Source organism: Nycticebus coucang, chromosome 21 (assembly GCF_027406575.1).
Source record: "Nycticebus coucang isolate mNycCou1 chromosome 21, mNycCou1.pri, whole genome shotgun sequence".
Taxonomy (NCBI): Eukaryota; Metazoa; Chordata; class Mammalia; order Primates; family Lorisidae; genus Nycticebus; species Nycticebus coucang.
In genome coordinates this window covers 17,820,752-17,841,479 of record NC_069800.1, presented here as the reverse complement: position 1 = coordinate 17,841,479, position 20,728 = coordinate 17,820,752, and the positions used below count along the sequence as shown (strand labels likewise).

The window sequence follows — 20,728 nt, the reverse complement described above, 5'->3', positions numbered from 1 at the left end:
CTCAAGCAACCAAACATGTGAACACGCTCTCTGGTTTCCTCTCACTTGAGCTTGACTTTGGGAGTCAACACATGTTCACAGGATTTCTCAGTTTGAGAAAGAGGATACAGAACAGCCCCCCCAAAACAGGCTCTTAACCAGTGGTGTGCTCCTTAATGGGCTCCTGGGGGTGGGAGGGCTTGAATTTGTAGCATTTGCCAATTTTTGTGGTGTAAATATTCTCGCCATGGCCTACGCCTAACTCCCAGCAGGGTAATCCTGAAAGTGAGGGTCACGTGCCCTGTACAATTGGCTCTTAGGAGCCTGGGCAAGCAGCTCCAGGCTTCCTGAATTTAACCAATGACCTGGGTGGCTCAAGTGAAGGATGTGTGTGGACGTAAAACAAGGTCATAAAAGACCACTGAGCTCTAGAGAAGGCCACTGGGGCTTGTCATCTTTCTTGGTCCTGGGCTTTATGTTTACAGAGTCACCATCCACAGGCTTATCTTCTTCTCCAGTCCACGCCCCACCTGAACTTCTGTTTGGCTCAGAGCAACAACCCTAAGTTTAGGACAGAGAGTCAGCCAGCCTCATTTCTAATACTTTTTGAATAAGCAGACAGAGGCACCAAAAGGGCTGCAGCCAAGATGGCATCAGACACTCCTCAGCCTGGGCCATCTCCCTACATCTGCTGGCCACAACAGAGTAAGAGCAGGCTCACAGCACGTGCAGGACAAAGACAGCTGTCATCTGACTGGGCATGACCAGCCCCACAGGGCCAGGATCCCCTCACCTTCCCCTTCTTTGGGAAGACTGGGGCCCTAGGACTCACCCTATGAAGCAGGGAGGGAGCCTGTACACTTGGCAGGTGAAGAGGATTAGCCCCTATATCCTGCATGCTGCCCCCAGCCCCATTCCACAGCAGCACCAACCACCACCAACTGTAACTCAGACAAATCTACCTGCTGGGCAGTCAGCTGATGCTAAAGGCCAGGGATCCCCTCCTCTGACATCAAAAAAAGAAAAAAGCAGCCTCTTCAGTCCCCTCCGCAGAAGGTTCTGCCACAATTCCCAAGGAAACAAGCTTGGATCAACTGTGTCCATCCTCCCTTCCAAATGTTTCCCCTAGAAAGGTGGCCCATCGTATGGAAAAAGTCAGTTCTGGTCCATTCCCACCGCTCACTGAGGCCCCAATACCCTGCTCAACTTCCCCCAATTCTTAGAGCCATGAAGGAGGAAGCCACCTGCCCTGCAGAGCTGCCCAGGCTGTGAAGGGTTAGTCACCAGCAGAAGACCTTCGGTCACACCACTTGGTTTGCTAATCAGCTCCATGCCAGGCAGGCCCCAAGCCATCTCAGAGCTGGCCCCAGGATGCAATGATCCAAGGACAGCAATGGCCGTGGACCATGGGGTAGGGGGTCCCCGCAGGACAGGGAGCAGAGGAGCCACTCTGAGCACACATGCCACTCGGCCATACCTTGTTGACCTCCCTGAGCCTGCTCTTGGCTGCAGCAGCATCTTCCTGCTCTGTGGCCAGAAGCTTTTCCTTCTCTTCCAGCTGGCGTTTCAGAATTGCCACAGGGTCACCCTTCTGAGTGGCCTAGAAATGCCCACAGAGATTGATTAACAGAAGGGAGGGAGGGACAGACCCTGGGTTTGTCCTCCCACACTGCAGCAATCAGGCAGGAGCTGAGCCCCAGTGCCTGATGAAGAAGGGCTCAGGCGGTCCTGCCTCACTCAGCCCCTCAGCCTGTGGGGCCTCCAGGCCCTATGTGCGCAGGAACTGTTGGGACCAAAGGCTGTGGACCCCAGGGGTCTGGCCCTTCTGAGGGGCACTTGGCTGTCACTTTTAGAGCCCACTCCTGACTCAGGGCCTGCAACCTATAGACTACTGGCTGCAACATGGGGCCAGGCCAGGGGCAGTGTACTCTGGGGACAATGGCCTCAGCTGAGCTAGACCTCTCTCGTGGTCATCCTGACCTTCTCTGGCCACTCATAGCCAAGAGACCCACCAGTGTTCACTGAACAGGTGCTCTCATCACGGCCGAGATGCATATCACCCCCAAGCAATGGCAAGGAGGGGAGTCGCTCCTGCTGGCCTCAGGGCAGGGGTCCCCAGCCAGGCTTTTCCAGCAAAATTACTCTGCATTCCAATTCTGGTTAAAGAACAAATATGTGCCACGTATTGCTTCTTGGGAGCAGTCTGCTGGCCAGAGGCACAGGAGGGTAGAAGTGAGCCTCTGAACCTGCCCATCAGAGCAAGGGGGAATCAGGGTGCTCTGGGCTCAGCAAAGGTGAGCTGAGCCTCCGCTGCTGTGTTCCGCCCTCAAGACCCCGTGTAATACAGATGCCTGCCCCTAGCCCTACAGCCTTTCTGTCTCAGTGGCTAGGCCATGGCCAGACTAACAGAAGCCACAATATTTGCAGGTGACCCATGTAGCCAGATCCAGGGGGACGTGGAGTAAAGGATTCTTCCTGGAAAGAGCAACAAAGGGTGTTTTAAGAATGTCCTCTGCAGCTTAGTAAGCTAGGTGTAACCAGCCTGATGGGCCTTTCCTGGAAGTGAGGGCAGGAGCCGGGCAACAACCACAACTCACTGGCCCCAAGGGAGAGAAGGAGGGGAAGTAAAACTGCCCTAGCCAGTGTAGTGGCCTCAGAATGTGGCCAGCAGGAGGGGGGGCCCACCTTATGCCATGTGTCCTGAATGATGCCAGCCTTCTCGGACAGGATCTCGATGAGCCGCTGGGCCTCTCCCTCACTGAACACCATGCTCCCGACCGTGGAGACCAGTGTCTTGTAGGGGAGGTAGAGAGGGCTGTCGGAATCCGGGGGCCCTGTGCAGGAAGAGGGAAGGAGCAGACACTCATACTCACAAAAAACACGATGGACAAGGCAACAAAGTCCATCATGGCAAAGAGAACTCCGTGGGGTAGCCAGGACACAAGCTGTGTGTCTCTTGCTCTTCCAGGGCCCTGTGAAACTGACTGAATGATGGGCCCAAGCACTATCCTTCTAACATGCCCAGGCTCAGAGTTAATATCTCTCCTTTCTTTTTTTTTGCAGTTTTTGGCCGGGGCTGCGTTTGAACCCGCCACCTCTGGCATATGGGGCCAGCACCCTACTCCTGTGAGCCACAGGCTCCGCCCTCTCTCTCCTTTCTTATCAAGATATCCCTGAGCAGAATCAAGCAGGTGTGCTCTTCCCAGAGGTTTTTCCTTCTTTCTTTTTCCAGCAAATGCCTTGGTCCTGTTCTCACCCTACCCGGCAAGGTTCTCCCACTTGCCCATGACCAAGCCCTATGGCCCTGACTGACCAGTGAATCCACAGTCCACCACATGCAGGGATGCCCACAGCCATGCACCTGTGGCCACGGGAGTGCATGTAAAGCATGGGGGGCAGGGGTAGCTGCTTCCCCACCCCTGGCTCAAACCCTCCATCTCCAACTCTCCCTGAGTAAAGCTCAAGCAGTGACAGGCCGGGTTCTTCCAGAATGGGCCTGTCCACTTGCCAGCCAGTGAGTGACAGACTGCCTGAAGACACGGAGCCATCTGCCAACAACCAACCTTCACTTCTGAAAAAGTGAAACTGCCGACCCCTCCCACATGCCCGCAGTTTTGCTCTCATTACAAGGAAGAGTGACTCGAGACACCTCGCCTGAATGCCTGGGCACTTCTTTCTGCAGGGGCTGGGATGCGCCCCGCAGCTGAATGGCAAGGTCAAGAATGAGCTGAAACAAAGAGCAGCCCAGCCTGTAGCAGCACCCTCTGCCAAGCCCACCTTGGAAGACACGGATGGGGACAGTTTCCATAGCAACCTGGAATTCTCTGTCTTGTCATAATATTTTCACTTACTAGTCACAATATTTTCATTACAAGTCAAAGCAGTTAGCATGGTACCTTACTAAGGGGAACATGGGACGTGGGTGAGCTAGTTGCTATGAGCACCTTTATTTTATAACTTCTTACCTCGGCAAAGCTCAGGAGATTAAAAATATCCACACTGTCACAGAAGGCAGAGCTTGGGGGAAGGGGGACATGGAACTAGGTCCTAGGGGCACATGTTTCTTTACCTTTTTTAAAAAACGAAATATGTGTATATAAAATAATTTTAATGGTAAGCCCATGCACGCTAGAGAAAATTCTGAGTACAACCAACCCCTGGGGAGGCTCCCTCTCTGGAGACAGCCCTGCTGCCCCTCCGGCTGGAGATGCACACGGACAGCCACCGCTTTCCAGGACAGGGACCAATGGTTTGAAAGGCACCACTGGAATGGAGTCATGGACCAGGCAGGGCAGCTCCTCAGCCTGTGTCTAGCTGATGACTACACAGACATTTTCCTCTTCCAACCCAGAAAGGTCTGCCCCTGTACTGTCCCATACACCGCCACCAGCCACGTCTGACTCCTGGGGACCTACAACATAGCTGGCGTGACTTGAGATGTGCTATGAGTGAACAGTACACACGGGATTTCAAAGACCTGGTATGAGATGGCTGGGACACAGCACCACAGCCAATGACCTCACTCAAGATGACAGAGGGCAGTGCTTAGGTAAGAGGAGCCCTCTGCCTCCAGGGGCCTCAGCCAAGAAGCAGGCAGTGGCTCGGCTGACATATGTAACACCTCAAATATCAAAATGACTTTCCCTCCTGTGACCATTCTGGAAAGTTGAATCACCTAAACTTAAACTTATCTGGCATGCGACACTCAGGAGTCTCTCTCTCTGTCAACCATGGGGTCCTTTCGGGACACTTTTCTCTGCATAATTTCCGGGTCCCTTACGGCCAGTCTCAGCCAGAGGAGGGGTTTAACCACAGCAGAGACTCAGCCCCTGGAACACTCCTGCACTGCTCACACCCACTCACGTGGCCAACATGGAGGGTGATGGAATGGGCCACAGCTGGTGGCTAACAGGAGGGGATCATCGCCTGACCCTGGGATGGACCAGACCAAAGGCTCTGACTGTCACTTAGGTGCCCAGCACCAAAGACACAGAATATGCACCTATTATGTACCCGAAAGTCTGTAAAATTCTGGACCTGGAAGGGCAAATGAGAGGTGAGACTGCCCGCAGCTGAGAGGCACACAAAGCCATCTCGCAGCAGACACAAAGGGACCTGGGAAGCAATTCTGGCGGCCACGCTGGGAAAGCATTCAGAGCAAGGATGCTGGGACAAGCACTGGGGGACAGGGAGGCGGAGAAGGGCTTCTAGACAAGGAGGTGGGGAGGGGCTTCGGGACAGGGAGCAGCAAGGAAGGGCTGAGACTTGCAGGGCCCTCATTAGTCAGATTTGCAGCCAAGGCTGGAGTATGTTTAGGTCTTCACAGGCCCCTAGAATCCAGACTTTATCCTGCAGGTGACAAGCAATGCCTAGAAAGGAGTACGGTTTGAGTTTAAGAAAATGATTTCAGGACACTCAGAGGGCCCAGGCTGGAGGCAGGCAGACCAGGGTCCAGGCCCATGTCTTTAGGAAGCCGAGCTGAGTGGAGAAGCCCAGGTGCCAAGCCTGGGAGCTGACAGTGGAATCAGACACAGGACATGGTCTGGAGAGCTGGAGGAGAACTCCAATGGCCAAGACACTCGTTTTCCTGGGGATGGTCCAGACCAGATCTGAAGACCTCTCCCTCAGACACAGACAGGCCCAGGCCAGAAAGCTGCCACCTCTAGGTCCTGAACAGGGGCTTCCCTGGCCAGCATGGCTCCCCCAAAAGACTTCAACCTCAGGCTGTCTTCCAGGCCCTGCTGTCCCCAATCACTCCAGCCAAACTGACTTTGCTGTGAGAAGGTGAACACCCCATGAAAGGCTTCCCGCACCTCGCATCCTCAAGCCCAGCCCTGCACAAGCCATGTCAGCGTCCACAGCTGAAGGCTTAGAGACCAGAGACAAGCTCCCTACTCACACTGACCCCAAGTCCAGAGGGCTCTCTCTCTTCATCAGAGGAGCTGGATCTCTTCAGAGTCCTGCCCTAAGTTGGCAGGGAGTACCATGTCTAGGAACAAGGGGCTCTGGCCAAAACTGCTGCTGGCCTCTCCCTAACTGCACATTCCTGGAATGCGGCTGTGAAGAGTCCCCCTGAGCTCACAGGGAGAACAACCTCATGAGGCCCTCAAAGAACTAAGACCTACCCAAGGCACCAGGAGGCTCGCTCCCTGCTCACCAGCCAGCAACTGAGGCAGGGGATGTGCTAACAGCAACTTTCAGCCCTGCCCAGGTTCTGGGCGCTCGCCCCTTAACAGGGAGCAGGCCAAGGGGAACCAGCCACACTTGACCCTGATGCCACAGAGAACCACATCTGAAGCTATAAAAGCACCGGAACTAGGTACAAATAATGTCAGAGCAACCCCATTTGGCGCCTTTTCCTTCCCTTGCTTGGAGGAAAAGTTATCTGCATTTAATGTCTGGTGAAATTTTAAAATATTCTAAAGATGGAATGACTTTGTTTTTCTCTTTAAACTTTCAGTTCTTCCCCCAAATTTCAACACAAACAATTTTATACCTGGGGGGGAGGAATACCTACATAATATTTGTTAAGGAAAGACAATTCCTGGAGGAACTCTGGGCAAGAGCCCTCTCTCGGGTTCTCCAGGCACAAAAGCTGGTCTGAGGAGTATATGCTTTAAACAACTATCAAAATTTTGCCTAATACCTGCAGGAAAAGACAAGGAATTTATAACCCTGGGCTCTGACCGCAGCTGCCCGGGCAGTGACTTGAGCCCTAGCCCCACCGTGTGCTCCAGTGGCTGACAGAGATTTCTGGAAGACTGTCATCTAGCAGCTTCTCATACTGATACTTGGCTGGCTTCCCTAGGGGATGCTTTTGTTCTTCTTTAAAAAAAAGAAAAGAAAAAGATGGGTTTAAAGAACTTAACACAAAAAGTGAATAAAGGCTCAAAAGCCCCAGAGTTTCTTTCAGAGATTTAGACCCTTAGAAAACGAGTTAAGTTCAAAAGAAAAAGAATCAAACTTGCTCTCAATGCACACTTCTCCCGGTCTCCTGGGGCGAGAAGGGCTCGGGCCCTGCCAGGCAGGGTAAGGACTTGCTCTGCCATCTGCTGGCTGTGTGACTTTTGGACGTCTAAGCTCCCGCTTCTGCCTTTGTAAAATACAAATCCACCCGTAGAATCGTGCGTAGGCTGATCACAGCAAGGAGCTCCATAAACCAGCCATCTGAATAGACACTGGCCATCCCCCTCCCCGGTGGGAGCCGGGGGCTGAGCAGCTAGGAAGATGCGTGCTTCTCCTGCCAGCCCCGACAGTTTCAGAGGAGGGCCCTGCTATGCTGCAGACACCATGAGTAAAGTCTTCCCGGGAGGTTTGACAACTCTTGCCAACTCGGCACAACCTATAACCCCTACCCCGTGAGATTTTAGAACATGATGCCAGATGTCAGGTGACATTTCCTGGTGTGCATCTCTACCTGGCTCAACGAGACTAGGTGCAACGTGGGCACACAGACCCTACCCTGAGATACTGCCAGGTTCCAGGATGTGGGAACCATCTTCAACTTTCCATCTTGTCTCAGTTCATGAACATGCACTAGACGCCGGCGTGCCTGGGCTGGGAGGGGCACCTGCCTCCTCCTGGAGGCCTGAGAAATGGCCACTACCTTTCCTGACCCTAGGCACCCAGGAAGGAGCAAGGCACTCCTTCCTGCTGCTCAGAGGATGCTAAGAAACCTGTGGTCATGCAAGGCTGCCCTGACACACCCAGAAGAATGAGAGCTTTGCTACAATGACAGCCTGTGCATTTGACTCAGAGACAAATAATGGAGTTTTTGTTTCTTCTCCATTAAAAAAAAAAAGTTACAGAAAAACGGGAAAATGTGTAAAGGTAAAAGAAAGGTATTAAAATTCACCCATGATCCCACCTTCCAAAGGTGGCTTCTTTCTTCCATGTAAACTTGTCTGTTTGCCAAAGTGGCAACGAAGGGCCTCTTAAATGCCTGTTTCTGAGTGTTTTCTACCTCAGAAGTCAGGTGGGCTCTCCTAGGCCTCAAAATAATGGCCTCTGGCCCCAGAGTCAAACTGGCTTGCATCAGCAAGCTTGGGAAGGGGACTGCATCCGCTGATAGCCAGTCCACTGCCCAAGAGACAAGTGCCACCCTAAGGGCACCACCTTCTTCCATTAGGCAGAAATGTCACAAGTCCCAGGATTCATTTGGGTCATGTGTGTCATTCATGGCTGTGACTGTGCAGCCGGGTGGACACACACTACATTTCACAGTCAGGCCTCATGTTCCTGCTTTTGGAAAGGCTGCAAGCAGCCCCAGCCTCCCCATGGCCCCCGGCTCCTCCGCCAGGGCTGAGCTGCTCTGTCTGTCCAGGGCCTACCCAGCCCAGCTTCTCTGGAGCCTGTAGGTGTCCAACCTGAGGGGACTATGGCAAGAACTCTAGGTGGGCTGACTGGCCCGGGGCGTCCAGAAACTTGGCCATCTAGAGGTGTGAGTGGTTGAGGTACCTGATGACCTGAGCTGTAGGCTCTGGATCACTGGTGTAGAGCAGACTGGGAAAGGGGCTTCTCTAGCATGTGGAGGAGACTTGAGTTAGGCAGGGAAGCCTCCAGGACCTGGAGGTTTTGATGGTGGGCAGCAAAGGGCTGGAGTCTAGCAGCTCTATCCATTATGGGAGCCAGGAGTCACATGAGCCACTTAAATTATCACTGAAATCAATCAAAAGTAAATAAAATTAAGGTTTCCATTCCTCAGTCACACTGGCTACATTCCAAGTGCCCAATGATCATGTATGGCTAGTGGCTACCTTTAGACAGTGCAGTGATAGAGTATCTCCATCAGAATGGAGAGTTCTGCACAACACTGCTCTGAACAGGGCCGTTGGAGGGAGGTAGCCTCTTGGTTCATCTTGTAGGTGTCCCTGTGAAACAGATGCATCTGTGCAGCCCTGTGTTGATGTCACACTCAGCTCCTTCTCTTTCTGGTTGCTGAGTATAGGATGGGACAGGCTTCCCATTGTCCCTCCTGTCACAGTGGCATGCTGCAAGGAAGTCACAGAGACTCTGGCTAACCCACCACACATGACACATGAGCAGCAAATCCAGCACCAGAGCTGGGGTCCTCTAGGGCCTGGAGTTGCTTCCTTAGTCTTTGGGGTTTGCCCATTGCCTGGTCAGTCCAGCAGGGCCCTACTGACAGGTGCCCAGAGGGAGACCAAGCAGGGATGGAGGCAGGTGCAAGACACGCTTCTGCAGGCCCGAGGGGGAGTTATTCCTGAACTTCTACTCTGCTTTTCCTACAAGAGCAGATTGGGGCTGAACGATAAGTTTTTACCACTTGTCTCTAGCTGTATTTGACAGGGAATATCTACCTTACTAAGCCTTGCTTTTTAAAATGTATTATTCTATAAATATGTGTTTCTAGCAAACAAATCTCAAACAGTATAGAAGCACGGAAGGTGAAAATTGAGTCTTCCTGCTTTATCCCAATCACCACCTTCTTACCCGGGGGCTCCAAATTACCGCTGCTGGTCATGTGGGCACCTGCCAACAGGCTCTGCTGTGCACGCTGTTCTCACTGCTTAGCAGGGTACTGGTGACATCTTTCCGTATTGCACCTGCAAAGCTGCCTCATTCAGCTGCATAATATTCCCTAGCATGAATGTATCATCATTTGCTTAAATGACATTTAAGTAGTCTGCTGTTTTTTGCAGCTAAAATTAATGCTACAGTGATGTACACATATTGTTTGAGTGTCTTGATAAATTCTAAGATATGTCATTGCTAAGTCAAAAGTGTGTACGTTTTTAATTTAGGAAGACAGTGCTGTGTTGCTCTCCAAAAACATTTCACAGCTCACGATGAGAGGCCCATTCAGTTGTTTTCTGACTTAGCCACTGCTCATGTGGTTCTGCTGTCTACCGTGGGAATGATTAGAAGTTGGGGGAGGGTGCCCATCATAATTCCAGACATGGAATAAGGAGAAAATACTTGCTTATACAATGAAAGACACAGGTTCTTTTCTGAATGTTTGGAGGAGAGGGAACGGATGGAATCAGAGAGTGGATGTTCCCCAGAAACAAAGCTTCCCAGTGCTGGGCTGCTGTCACCTGAGGCACCTCAATGGTTGATTCTCCAACAGGGAACTCATTCTGTTAGGAGACAGGTTTCTTACACAGGAAACCTGTATATGTGGAGGTGATAGTTTTGTAAAAATCTATTTTAGCCTCACATTTAGTCTTTGCCTGCAAATTAAGCTGTTTGGCCTTCCACCCTGAGTCCTGAGTTGCACTGATCATGTACTAATTGGCAACTTGGCGTTACATCATCAGGAGAGCTGTCCCGTCCCAGCACTTGGAGTTGAGTTTGGTTTAAACAGTGTGCACTCATGCCCTGATAAACCACAGACCTAGACTTAGGAAGTACAACTTGTAGATTCTGCAGACCCCACAGTGAGCCTGGGCTCCAAACTTCTCTTAACTGGAGCCTGGTTCACTTGAGGTTGCTGCTAGGTAAGGCTGAGGCTGGGTGACAGGTGCCCCCTCTTTAACCCTTGCCACCGCCTTGCTCAGGAGGGCACAGGGATGCAGGGCCCTTGCTGTACCCTTGGGGAGGCTCTAGCTCTGCAACTGCAAGGATGTAGGAGACAGATCCCACAGCCATGGGTGAGAACTCATGCCATCAACTCACAGATCTGGGCCCCCCACGCACTGGCAGCACAGCTTGTGGCCAACACAGCACAGTGGAACATGGAGGAAACGAAACATGGTGGAATACTGCTGAAAATGACTCTGTTCCCGGAGTCACAAAAGGTCTTCATGATACAAGGTGGCCAATGCTCCAAAGCACACTGCTGACATGGGCTCTGGAGTGGCTCTCCACAGAGAGAGGCCTGCAGCAGGGCCCTTGGGCATCTGTAGCAACACACCCAGCTCCCCCTCGGCCTTTTCCCTCCATTCACGTTTGCACACGGGGACACCCAGAGTGACAGTGAGGGGAAAGGCATATAGCTTCGCTCAGCTGCCGTAGGGCCTCTGTCCCTTACAGCTGGAGCTGGCAGAGCTGCTGGAAGCCGGGCCCACACAGACAGCCTGCCTCACCCAGCCTGCCTGAACCACTTGGCAGTGGCTTGGGCCTCCACCCCACTCCACCTGGCTATTAGCAGGAAGATGGCAGTCACAAAGAAGTCAAAAAATGTCCCTGGAGCCCATCAGCTATAAAGAGCAGAAATACATTTGTGTTAGAGAATAAGCAGACTGTGACAAAGCCCAGATAAGACAAATCCAAATGGGTTGCCAGGCCAAGGCCAGACTGGAACCAACACATATGTGTGTGCGCGTGTGCGCACACACATGCTGGCCTGATAGCTGCCAGCTATGAAAGACCCAAATGATGGGGACATTATCAGACACACAGCAGCACAGACCACAAAAAAGTACAGCCTGCAATTCCAAGAAAACAGTCACTTGTGCACACATTCTTGCCTAGTTTGGTTTGACAATGGTTGTGTGAGTCTGACCAACGGCACTAAAGACCACAATGAAAGGACGTGATTCTCCACTTCAGCTGCCACCCACGCGGCCTGGCAGACACCACCTCCATGTCACCTATGCCTGATACCCTCACAGCCCAGGCCTGCCTCCCCTCTCTGCATTCCAAGTGTGACCCCTTTGCAATGAACTAAGGGTATTCTCCTGCCCCCATCACAGAGACTGTGGCGGCAGAAGCTGAGTTCTGAACGTCCAAAGCCAGAATCCTGAATGTTCCTTCCTATAGATACAGGTCCGCAGTGACAGGCTCTTCACCTGGGACCACGGAACTTTAGACACATTAAGGAGGTAAAGGTTTTCTGTAGATAAACTGGGAGCCTGATTCTACAGAAAAGAAGTACACTGAATACATGTGCTTGTCAACTGAGATTTCAGGCCTTACCACCCAGTTGTGTGCATTTGCTAACAACTTCCCTCCATGTGCATAAATGCCTCCACCGTCTGTCTGAGCTGATGCTGCTTGACAATCAAAAGGATCTGAACAACATAGATCCACTTATTAAAAAGAGAGAGAGAGAAAGAGACACACACTCGTGAATGGGTCCCTGTGGCTGGAGCTCTGGACCTGGTCACCCAGCCTGTGCTCCCTTGGCGACAGTCCTGGGTTGTTATAAATGGCCGTCACCCACCCTCTCAGGTCTGTCTTCTGTAGGTCCTCTTGGGTCCTTCTCTGCAAGTCACCCCAGAAGCACTGACGTGACTCCACACGCAGAGGCCTGATGTGCTGAGCTACGCCAGGAGTTCAGCACACAAGAACAAGGTTTCACCGGCTCTTTCCCACCAGGTATCTTTCTGGGTTATCTTAATATCTGGAATTAAGGAAGTGTCATTATTGCTTTATTTTGTGGAATGATGAATAAATTAAGATAATATATCAAGACCAGATTTTATGCCCCTAAAATAACTTCTAAAGGTCATCAAATAAGAGTTTTAGTAGGAAATTTTCTATTTCAACAGCTCATTAGAATTCTTTCCAAGCAGGCACTTTCAGCCCCATAGGGTGTGGGTACAGCCATGAGACCTAGTGCCTTTTTCAGGGTTGCTTTTTGACTTTTGAAGGATAAACTATTATGACATTGAAGAAAAAACCCAAAAAACAAGTAGAACTCTCACTGTGGCGTAGTCCTGAAGTTATTTTTTTAGACTTAATGCCTAAATTGTCACTTACGTGATGTCTCTGTCTTCCATTATTATTGGTACCCTACCTCCTCAATTAAAAGTCACAGTGACCACGTCTCTGCACACTACCATGGAATCTTCACGGCATCACTGTTCGTGGCTGCACCGCACTGTGCCTGGTGGAGGCAGAAGGCACTGACGATCTCAGGGTGGTCCTCACCTATGGGCTGCCATGGTTTGTACTGTTTCCTCACAGGAGAGCCCCAGAAGTAGAAGAAAAACTAAATTGCCTTTCGAAGGATCAATTTATAACACCAGCGTTTTAACTATATCCACATTTTATGATTACAGCAGTCGCTTTTTCTAATGTTTCTTGTTTGTTTTAATGTGAATTTTAAAAACTTGTTGTTGGTTAAATGAAAATGTCTCCTGTGTCCTTACTAACGCTAAGTATGGACCTGGGATGTCCTAGGAGCTGGTTAGAAATGTAGAACCTGGCAGCTTTGGTGACAGGGTTCAACTGACCATATTTTCGCAACACAAAAGCTGTTTTGGATCTCAGGGATTCCTTTAAAAAATCTAATTTCCAGTGTTAAGAATAGTACCTTGGGAATGTGTAGAAAAACAGTTGGCTATTTTGAGTCAAGGAAATTCTTATCCTGTAATTATCCCAAATGCTGGTAACAATGGGAAGTAATTAGAATTCTCAAATACTAAATGCAAAAAAGGTGCAGACCAGAACATGAAGGAGCAAGAGACTGGCAGAGACCCTCCCCAGAGAGGCTGAAGTGCCAGTGACAGGGGTCGGGGAGCAGTCTGCTTCTTTCTCCTCCACATCTCTGGCAGTCAGTGGGCCCCTGAGCTGCTAGAGACCTCCTCTACCCTCAGGAACCCAAAAGCTGCTATTGCCAGTGGACTGGGAGCTTCTTGAGGACAAAGCATCAGGCTGCCAGCGCCCTTGGGGTCACTTCTCATCACTGCAGACCTGAGCTAAGGTGCCGTACTGATTCTCCACTCACTGTGTCCCTCTGACCTCCCCAGGGGGCTCTGGCCCTTCAATGTTCATCTCACTCATTCCCACACACATATTTCCCAACTCTGGCCCAAACTGCTGTAGCCACGTGGGGATAGGAGGGGATCTGTGTTAGCCCAGAACCTGGACGCTCTGGGTGGGCTGCCTTCTGGAGGCGACAAGAGTCAGCCAGAGAGCAAGCTTCTTTCCTCCCCTGCCCTGCTTGCAGCTGCTGAGATGACTGAGCCAGGGCTCCCAGGCTCTGCTTGTCCTCTCCCTTGTTACACCCACCACATGGGGTCTTCCGGAGCATGGGCCTCAGACCTTTCTAGACTTTCTCTCCCCACTGTGGCTGCCTTGAGAGACAATTAAGCCAATGTACCCTTCTCTACCCTCATGAGTCTAAAAGCTGCTGCTGCAAGTGAACTGGGAGCTTCTTGAGGACAAAGCACCAGGCTGCCAGCGCCCTTGGGGTCACTTCTTATCACGGCAGACCCAAGCTGAGGCTTCCAGAGTGGGGCTCAGACCTCTCCTTCAGGGTCCTGTAGTAGACACAGGGGTGCTCAGACTGTGAGCTACCAGCCTGCTGGCCCTCCCTGGTGCTGCTCACCCACAATTCAATCAGTGGGGCAGGTCCTGGGGTGGAGGTACATCAACCTGTGTGGGCACCCCATAGGCAATTCAGGACCAGTGTGCTTCTCTCTGACATGGTCAGTGTTTGATCTTCAGGGACTGGGGATAGGCCTGCAGGCCAGATCCTGTACCCCCAGGTCTTAATCACACTGCTTAGGGGCAAGGAGGGGAAATTTGAGATTGGCTGAGGCCATTATAGCCCTACCCTGGCAACTATGCCTAGAGGCTGGGAACAGACCTTTGACCCTTGCTGAAACTGATACTTTGCCACCTTCAGTGGAGCCTGAAGGCAAGCTCCCCCAACCCATCCCCACCCAGCCATATTCACCCCCCCATAAGAGAATAAGAACTCATCTGAAGATCCAGGACCCCAGCTACCACCTAGGGCAATCAAGAGCTTCTCTTGAAAGACAAGTTGCAAGACCCATGATCCCAAAACAATATTGTAGCTCATTCCTTCTGGCAAATGCCACCTTCTGACAAGGGAGGCCAATTTGCATATCCTTTACAACATTTACTCACTCAATTATACAGGGTTTGAGTCTCATCTATAAGCACCACCCACATCTATCAGAGATTAAACTGGGCATGTCATCATCCAAACAAAAGAAAATCCAAAAATAAGAAGCAAAAGCTACTCTAAATGAGAAGAACCAGTGAAAGATCTCTGGATACAAGAAAAATCAGAGTGAAAGGACACCACCAAAAGAAAACAGTAAGTTCAGACTAATTAAGTTCATGAACTCATCCTAGAAAAAGTGCTACATAACTCACTGTTGAATATCACTATGGTCTTCAGATGGCCAAAGGGAGTACTTTGACAGTGACAATGGTGTTATTCAACAATGAGGTGTGTAGCACTTTTTCTAGGACGAGTTCACAAACATAAATGTCCAACCTCATGTGTACCAATGGAAACCAACCAAAAGGAGAACACTGAAATGACTGATACATAATTTTGAATATAGATCATAAGGAAGTTCAATAAAATACAAGAGAAAAAAGAATCCCACCACAAGGAAACAATGCAGGAAATAAATGAAAAATTCACTAAGGAAATAAAATTAACAACAAAAATTGACCAGATGTGGTTACTCATGCCTGTAATCCTAGAAGTCTGGGAAACCAAGGCAGGAGGATCATTTGAGGTCAGAAGTTTGAGACCAGCCTGAGAAGAGCAAGACTCCATCTCTATTAAAAACAAACAAACAAACAAAAAACTAAAACTAAAAAATTAGGTGGGAGTGATGGTGCATGCCTATAGTCCCAGCTAAAGAGGCTGAGGCAAGAGGATTGCTTGAGCCCAGAATTATGAGGTTTCAGTGAGCTATTATGACGCTAATGCACTCTGGTCTGGGCAACACTTTGTGGAGAGCTCAGAAATCAAATGTGCCTACAGGCATCGTTCACACCAAACAAACATCTTTATTTGACTGCCTATAGATGTTGTTCGAAGTCAAAAGATTAAAAAACAAAAATCAAGGAGACCTTAACTGACTGAAATGAAAAATTCATTCAAGGAAATACAAAACACTAGCCTTAAAAATAGGCTAGATCAGGCAGAAAAAGTATCTCAGAGTTAGAAGACAACACTTTTGAATTAAACAAGGCAATCAAGAAGAAAAAGAGAAATAAGAGGAACTAACAAAGCCTAATGGGATCGTGTAAAGAGACCTAACATAAGAACACAGGAATTCCCAAAGGTAAAGAAGAAAATACACAAGGGCTGGAAAATCTATTTGAGGGAATACTTCCAGAAAATTTCCCAGGTATTGCTAGAAATCTGAACATTTGGGTACTAGAGGTGCTCAATGGACTCCTGGGAGATTCGTCACCAAGAGGCAATCACTGGTGAAAGTAAGAGAACTCCTATAAACTGTAAGGCAAAAACATCAGGTAACGTACAAAGGGAAACTCAGACTAACTGCAGTCTTCTCAACTGAGTCCTTATAAGCCAGAAGGGACTGGGGCCCCAAACAGAACAGTGACCAGCCTAGAATTCTGTATCCTGTAAAACAAAGTTTCTTATATGTAAGAGAAAAATAAAGATTTTCTCAGACAAACAAAGGCTGAGGGAATGTGTCAAGACCAGACTTATCCTGGAGGAAGTATTCAAATTATACACTGATCATCACAGTAGACATCTGCCAGGGTAAACCCATCCAAACACTGTGGCTCAGTGCCCAGATACCATAATGGCTCAAGAGGTAAAACAAAGCAGTGAAGTCCTACTCAAAAGGATGAACAGAAATCCACCCACTCCTCAGTTCTCTTGATAAATGTGAATGGAATGAATTCTCCTCTTAAGAACATAGGCTGGCTGAATGGATAAAAAAAGTACAAGGCTGTCTCCAGGAAACATATCTAACCAGAAGGACTCATTCAGACTCAAGGTAAAGGAATGGAAAACAATATTCCATGTAAATGAAAACCAAAAGAAAATTGGTGTAGCTGTGGTAAGTCAGATAACACAGACTTCCAAGCAACAAAAGCAAAGAAAGACAAAGATGGTCATTACATAATGGTAAGAGAATAATTCAACAAGAGGACATGACAATAATAAACATTTATGCACTTAGCACAGGTGTACTCAGATTTATAAAGCAAATCCTACTAGATCTTAACAAAGTGATAAACAGCAGTACTGCAATAGCTGGGGACTTAAACACCACACTGACAGAACTGGACAAATCCTCCAAGCAGAAAATAAAGAAACACAGGATTTAAACAAGACTTCAGAGCAGTGATTTTCAACTGGTATGCTGCAGCAAAACCTGTCTGCATGTCCTGTGTGCCATGAGAGGATCTTAGGTGTGCCATGAAAAGTTTAAAGATACTAATTTATTTTAAAAAGGTCACAGCACAGTAAGTATATTTTTAACTTTTTTTTTTTGATCAATGTAAGTGCTCCACACAAGTCTAACTACACGTTCAAGTGTGCTGTGAGATAAAAAAGGTTGAAAAACACTGCTCTAGAGCAAATGGGCCTAACAGACATTTCAGAACATTCGACCCACAAACTACTGAATATACTTTCTTTTCATCAGCACGTGGAACATTCTCCAAGATTGGTCATATTTTAGGCCACAAAACGGGTCTTAACAAATTCAAAAAAATAGAAATTATACCATGTATCTTCTCTGACCAAAGTGGAATAAAATTAGAGATCAACTCCAACAGAAACCCTCAATTTTACACAAAGTAATAGAAATTAAACAACCTACTGCTGAATAATCATTGGGTCAAGGAGCAAATTAAAATGAAAATCTTAAGATTCTTCAAACTAAATTATAAAAAGGAGACAAGTTATCAAAATCTGTGAGATTCAGCAAAAGCAGTTCTGAGAGGAAAATACACAGCCTTAAATGCTTACATCAAAAGTATAGAAAGATCACAAATCAACAATCTAATAATTTGTTCCAAGGAATTAGAAAAGAAAGAGCAAACCACTCCCAAACCCAGCAAAAGGAAAAAAAATAACTAAGGTCACAAGAGAACTAAATGAAATTGATAACAAAAATGTATACATACAATTAATGAAATAAAAAGTTGGTTCTTTGAAAAGATACAGAATAGACCTCTTGCTAGATTAACCAAAACCAGGACAGAAACAACCCTAATAAGCTCAATCAGAAATGAAAAAGGAGATACTGATACCACAAAAATACAAAACATCATCTCTGAATAATATAAAAAACCTCATGCAAATAACTGGAAAAAAACTGAAGTAATGGATGAATTCTTGCAAACATACAACCTGCTAGGCACAATCTGGAAGAAAGAGAACTCTTAAACAGACCAATTATCGAGGAATAAAATTGAGGCAGTAATGAAAAAACCAATGAAAAAGTCCTGGACCAGATGGCTTCAGAGCCAAATTTTATTAGACCTACAAAGAGGAATTTGTACCTATACTGCAGAAATTATTTCATAACATTGAGAAGGAAGGAATCCTCCCCAACTCGTTCTACAAAGCCTGCATCATCTTTTTTGTTGTTGTTGTTGAGACAGAGTCTTACTTACTTTATCGCCCTCAGTAGAGTACTGTGGTGTCACAGCTCACAGAAACCTCAAACTGTTGGGCACAAGTGATCCTCTAGCCTCAGACTCCCACATACCTGGGACTACAGATGCCCACCACAACATCTGGCTATTTTTAGAGACAGGTTTTGCTCTAGCTCTTGCTGGTCTTGAACTCCTGAGCTCAGGCTATCTACCCACCTCAGCCTTCCAGAGTGCTAGGATTACAGGTGTGAGCCACTACACCTGGCCCTGCCACTATCATCTTGATACCAAAGCCAGGAAAGGAACAACAAAAAAGAAAACTATAGACCAATATCCCTTATGAATATAGATGCAAAAATTCTTGATAAAATTCCAGCAAACCAAATTCATCAAACTCTAGCAAACCAAAATTTATCAGCACATCAAAAAATTAACCCACCACAACCAACTGCCCTCCCTTCATTCCAGGGAAGAATGGTTCAACATTTGCAAATCTATTACTGTGATTCACCATATAAACAGAAATAAAAAACAAAGACCATATGATCATCTCAGTGAATACAGAGAAAGAATTTGACAAAATTCAGCACCCTTTTATGATAAGAATGCTTAACAAAATCGGCACAGACAGGATATCAATTCCTTAAATTGATAGAAGTCATATACAACAAACCCACAATCAACATCACATTGAACAGAAAAACTGAAAGCATTCCAGCTTAGAAGAACCAGATAAGGATGTCCACTATCACTTCTACTATTTAACATAGTGCTAGAAGTCCTAGCCAGAGCAATCAAACATGAGAACGGTATCAAGGGTATGCAAACAGGGACAGAAGAGGTCCAACTACTGCTATTTGCTGACAACGTAATCTTACACCTAGAAAACACCAAGGATTTAGCCAAGAGGCTCCTGGAATTGATAAATGAATACAGCAATGTCTCAGGTTGTAAAATCAACATATACAAACTAGTAGCTTTCATATGCCAACAGTCAAGCTCAGAGTCAAATCAAAGACCCTTCACAGTACCATCAAAGAAAATAAAATACCTTAGAATATATTTAACAAAGATGGTGAAAGAACTCTATAGAGAGAACTATGAGACACTGAGAAAAGAAATAGTAGAGGATGTTAACAGATGGAAAAACATATCATGTTCACGAATCATTAAAATGTCTGTACCAAGGCTTGGTGCCTATAGCTCAGCAGCTAGAGTGTCGCCCACATACACCTTAGAACCCAGCCCAGGCCTGCCAAAACAACCATGCCCATTACAACAACAACAAAAATAGCCAGGGGTTGTGTCGGATGCCTGTAGTCCCAGCTACTTGGGAGGCTGAGGCAACAGAATCGCTTAAGCCCAAGAATTGGAGGTTGCTGTGAGCTGTGACGCCTGCAGGTGGGGAGGGGGGATTAAATGAACACCTACTGGGTACAATGCACACTATCTGCATGAGGGGCATACATATAACTTAATTTAGGAAGAATCTGAAACAGGATATTTAAGATTGTGGATACTTTAAAAATGCAATAAACATCTCAGTATTTGAAGGGTTTTCTTAAAAAATAAAAAAAAAAAAGATCCCCAGGCAACCTGTCTACGCACTAAAGTTTGAGAAACACTGTAGAAGAGGAAAACTCCAGGATCCTCTCAGAGTCTGGAGAGGGGGAGTGATCTGCATTCCCCAGGCAGGATCCTGAAGATGCTTTTACACACTAACCGGGGAAAACCAGGTTGAGATTACTCAATTCTGGAAAAGGAAAAATAAAGCTCAGTAAAGTACTTTCCCCAAGTTTCCAGACTCTTGGGCACTCTGAAGAGTACAGAAATTCACCTTTCAGGGTCATACTGTCAACACATGTTGCCCCACACCTCTGCTTTCTATTTTGGTTTGGCCGCCCCATGTGGCTGACTATGGGGGGGCACAGTCCTCATGATTTCCTCTCAGGGCAACCTTGAAGTGACCATCTTCCATCATCTGTGCTGATCAATATTAATTTCTTTTAAAACTAAATCTATTTCATCCAAATTTTAAATTTTTATACAGAAGTAAGGTCTTGGGGGTTTGGGGGAGTCTAAGTAGACTTTTCCAGATCATGAACAGGAGAACATTTTTCTTTCCGTACTGAAATACAGTGTTTGTCTCATTTAAGTTCTTAGGTGTGACACAACTTCATCACAATAGTTACTATAGTACAACAGAATGGGCCTTCAAAAAGCCACTTTAAAAAAAATCTGTTCAAGGGCGGCACCTGTGGCTCAGTCGGTAGGGTGCCGGCCCCATATACAGAGGGTGGCGGGTTCAAACCCGGCCCCGGTCAAACTGTAACAAAAAAATAGCCAGGTGTTGTGGCAGGCACCTGTAGTACCAGCTACTTGGGAGGCTGAGGCAAGAGAATCGCTTAAGCCCAGGAGTTGGAGGTTGCTGTGAGCTGTGTGATGCCATGGCACTCTACCTAGGGCCATAAAGTGAAACTCT

General features: G+C 47.8%; 1 protein-coding gene across 3 annotated transcripts in view; it reads right to left on the bottom strand.

Moving 5' to 3' along the window:
* The window catches only part of RRBP1 (ribosome binding protein 1), a 77,726-nt gene that overhangs the window by 25,725 nt on the left and 31,273 nt on the right, over positions 1 to 20,728 (bottom strand). For all 3 annotated transcript variants that reach the window (XM_053574434.1, XM_053574437.1, XM_053574436.1), the window contains exons 3-4: positions 2,665 to 2,813; positions 1,457 to 1,579 (exon numbers count right to left, since the gene is read on the bottom strand). In XM_053574434.1, the coding sequence (XP_053430409.1) occupies positions 1,457 to 1,579; positions 2,665 to 2,813 (272 nt within the window). The remainder of the gene's footprint in view (positions 1 to 1,456; positions 1,580 to 2,664; positions 2,814 to 20,728) is intronic.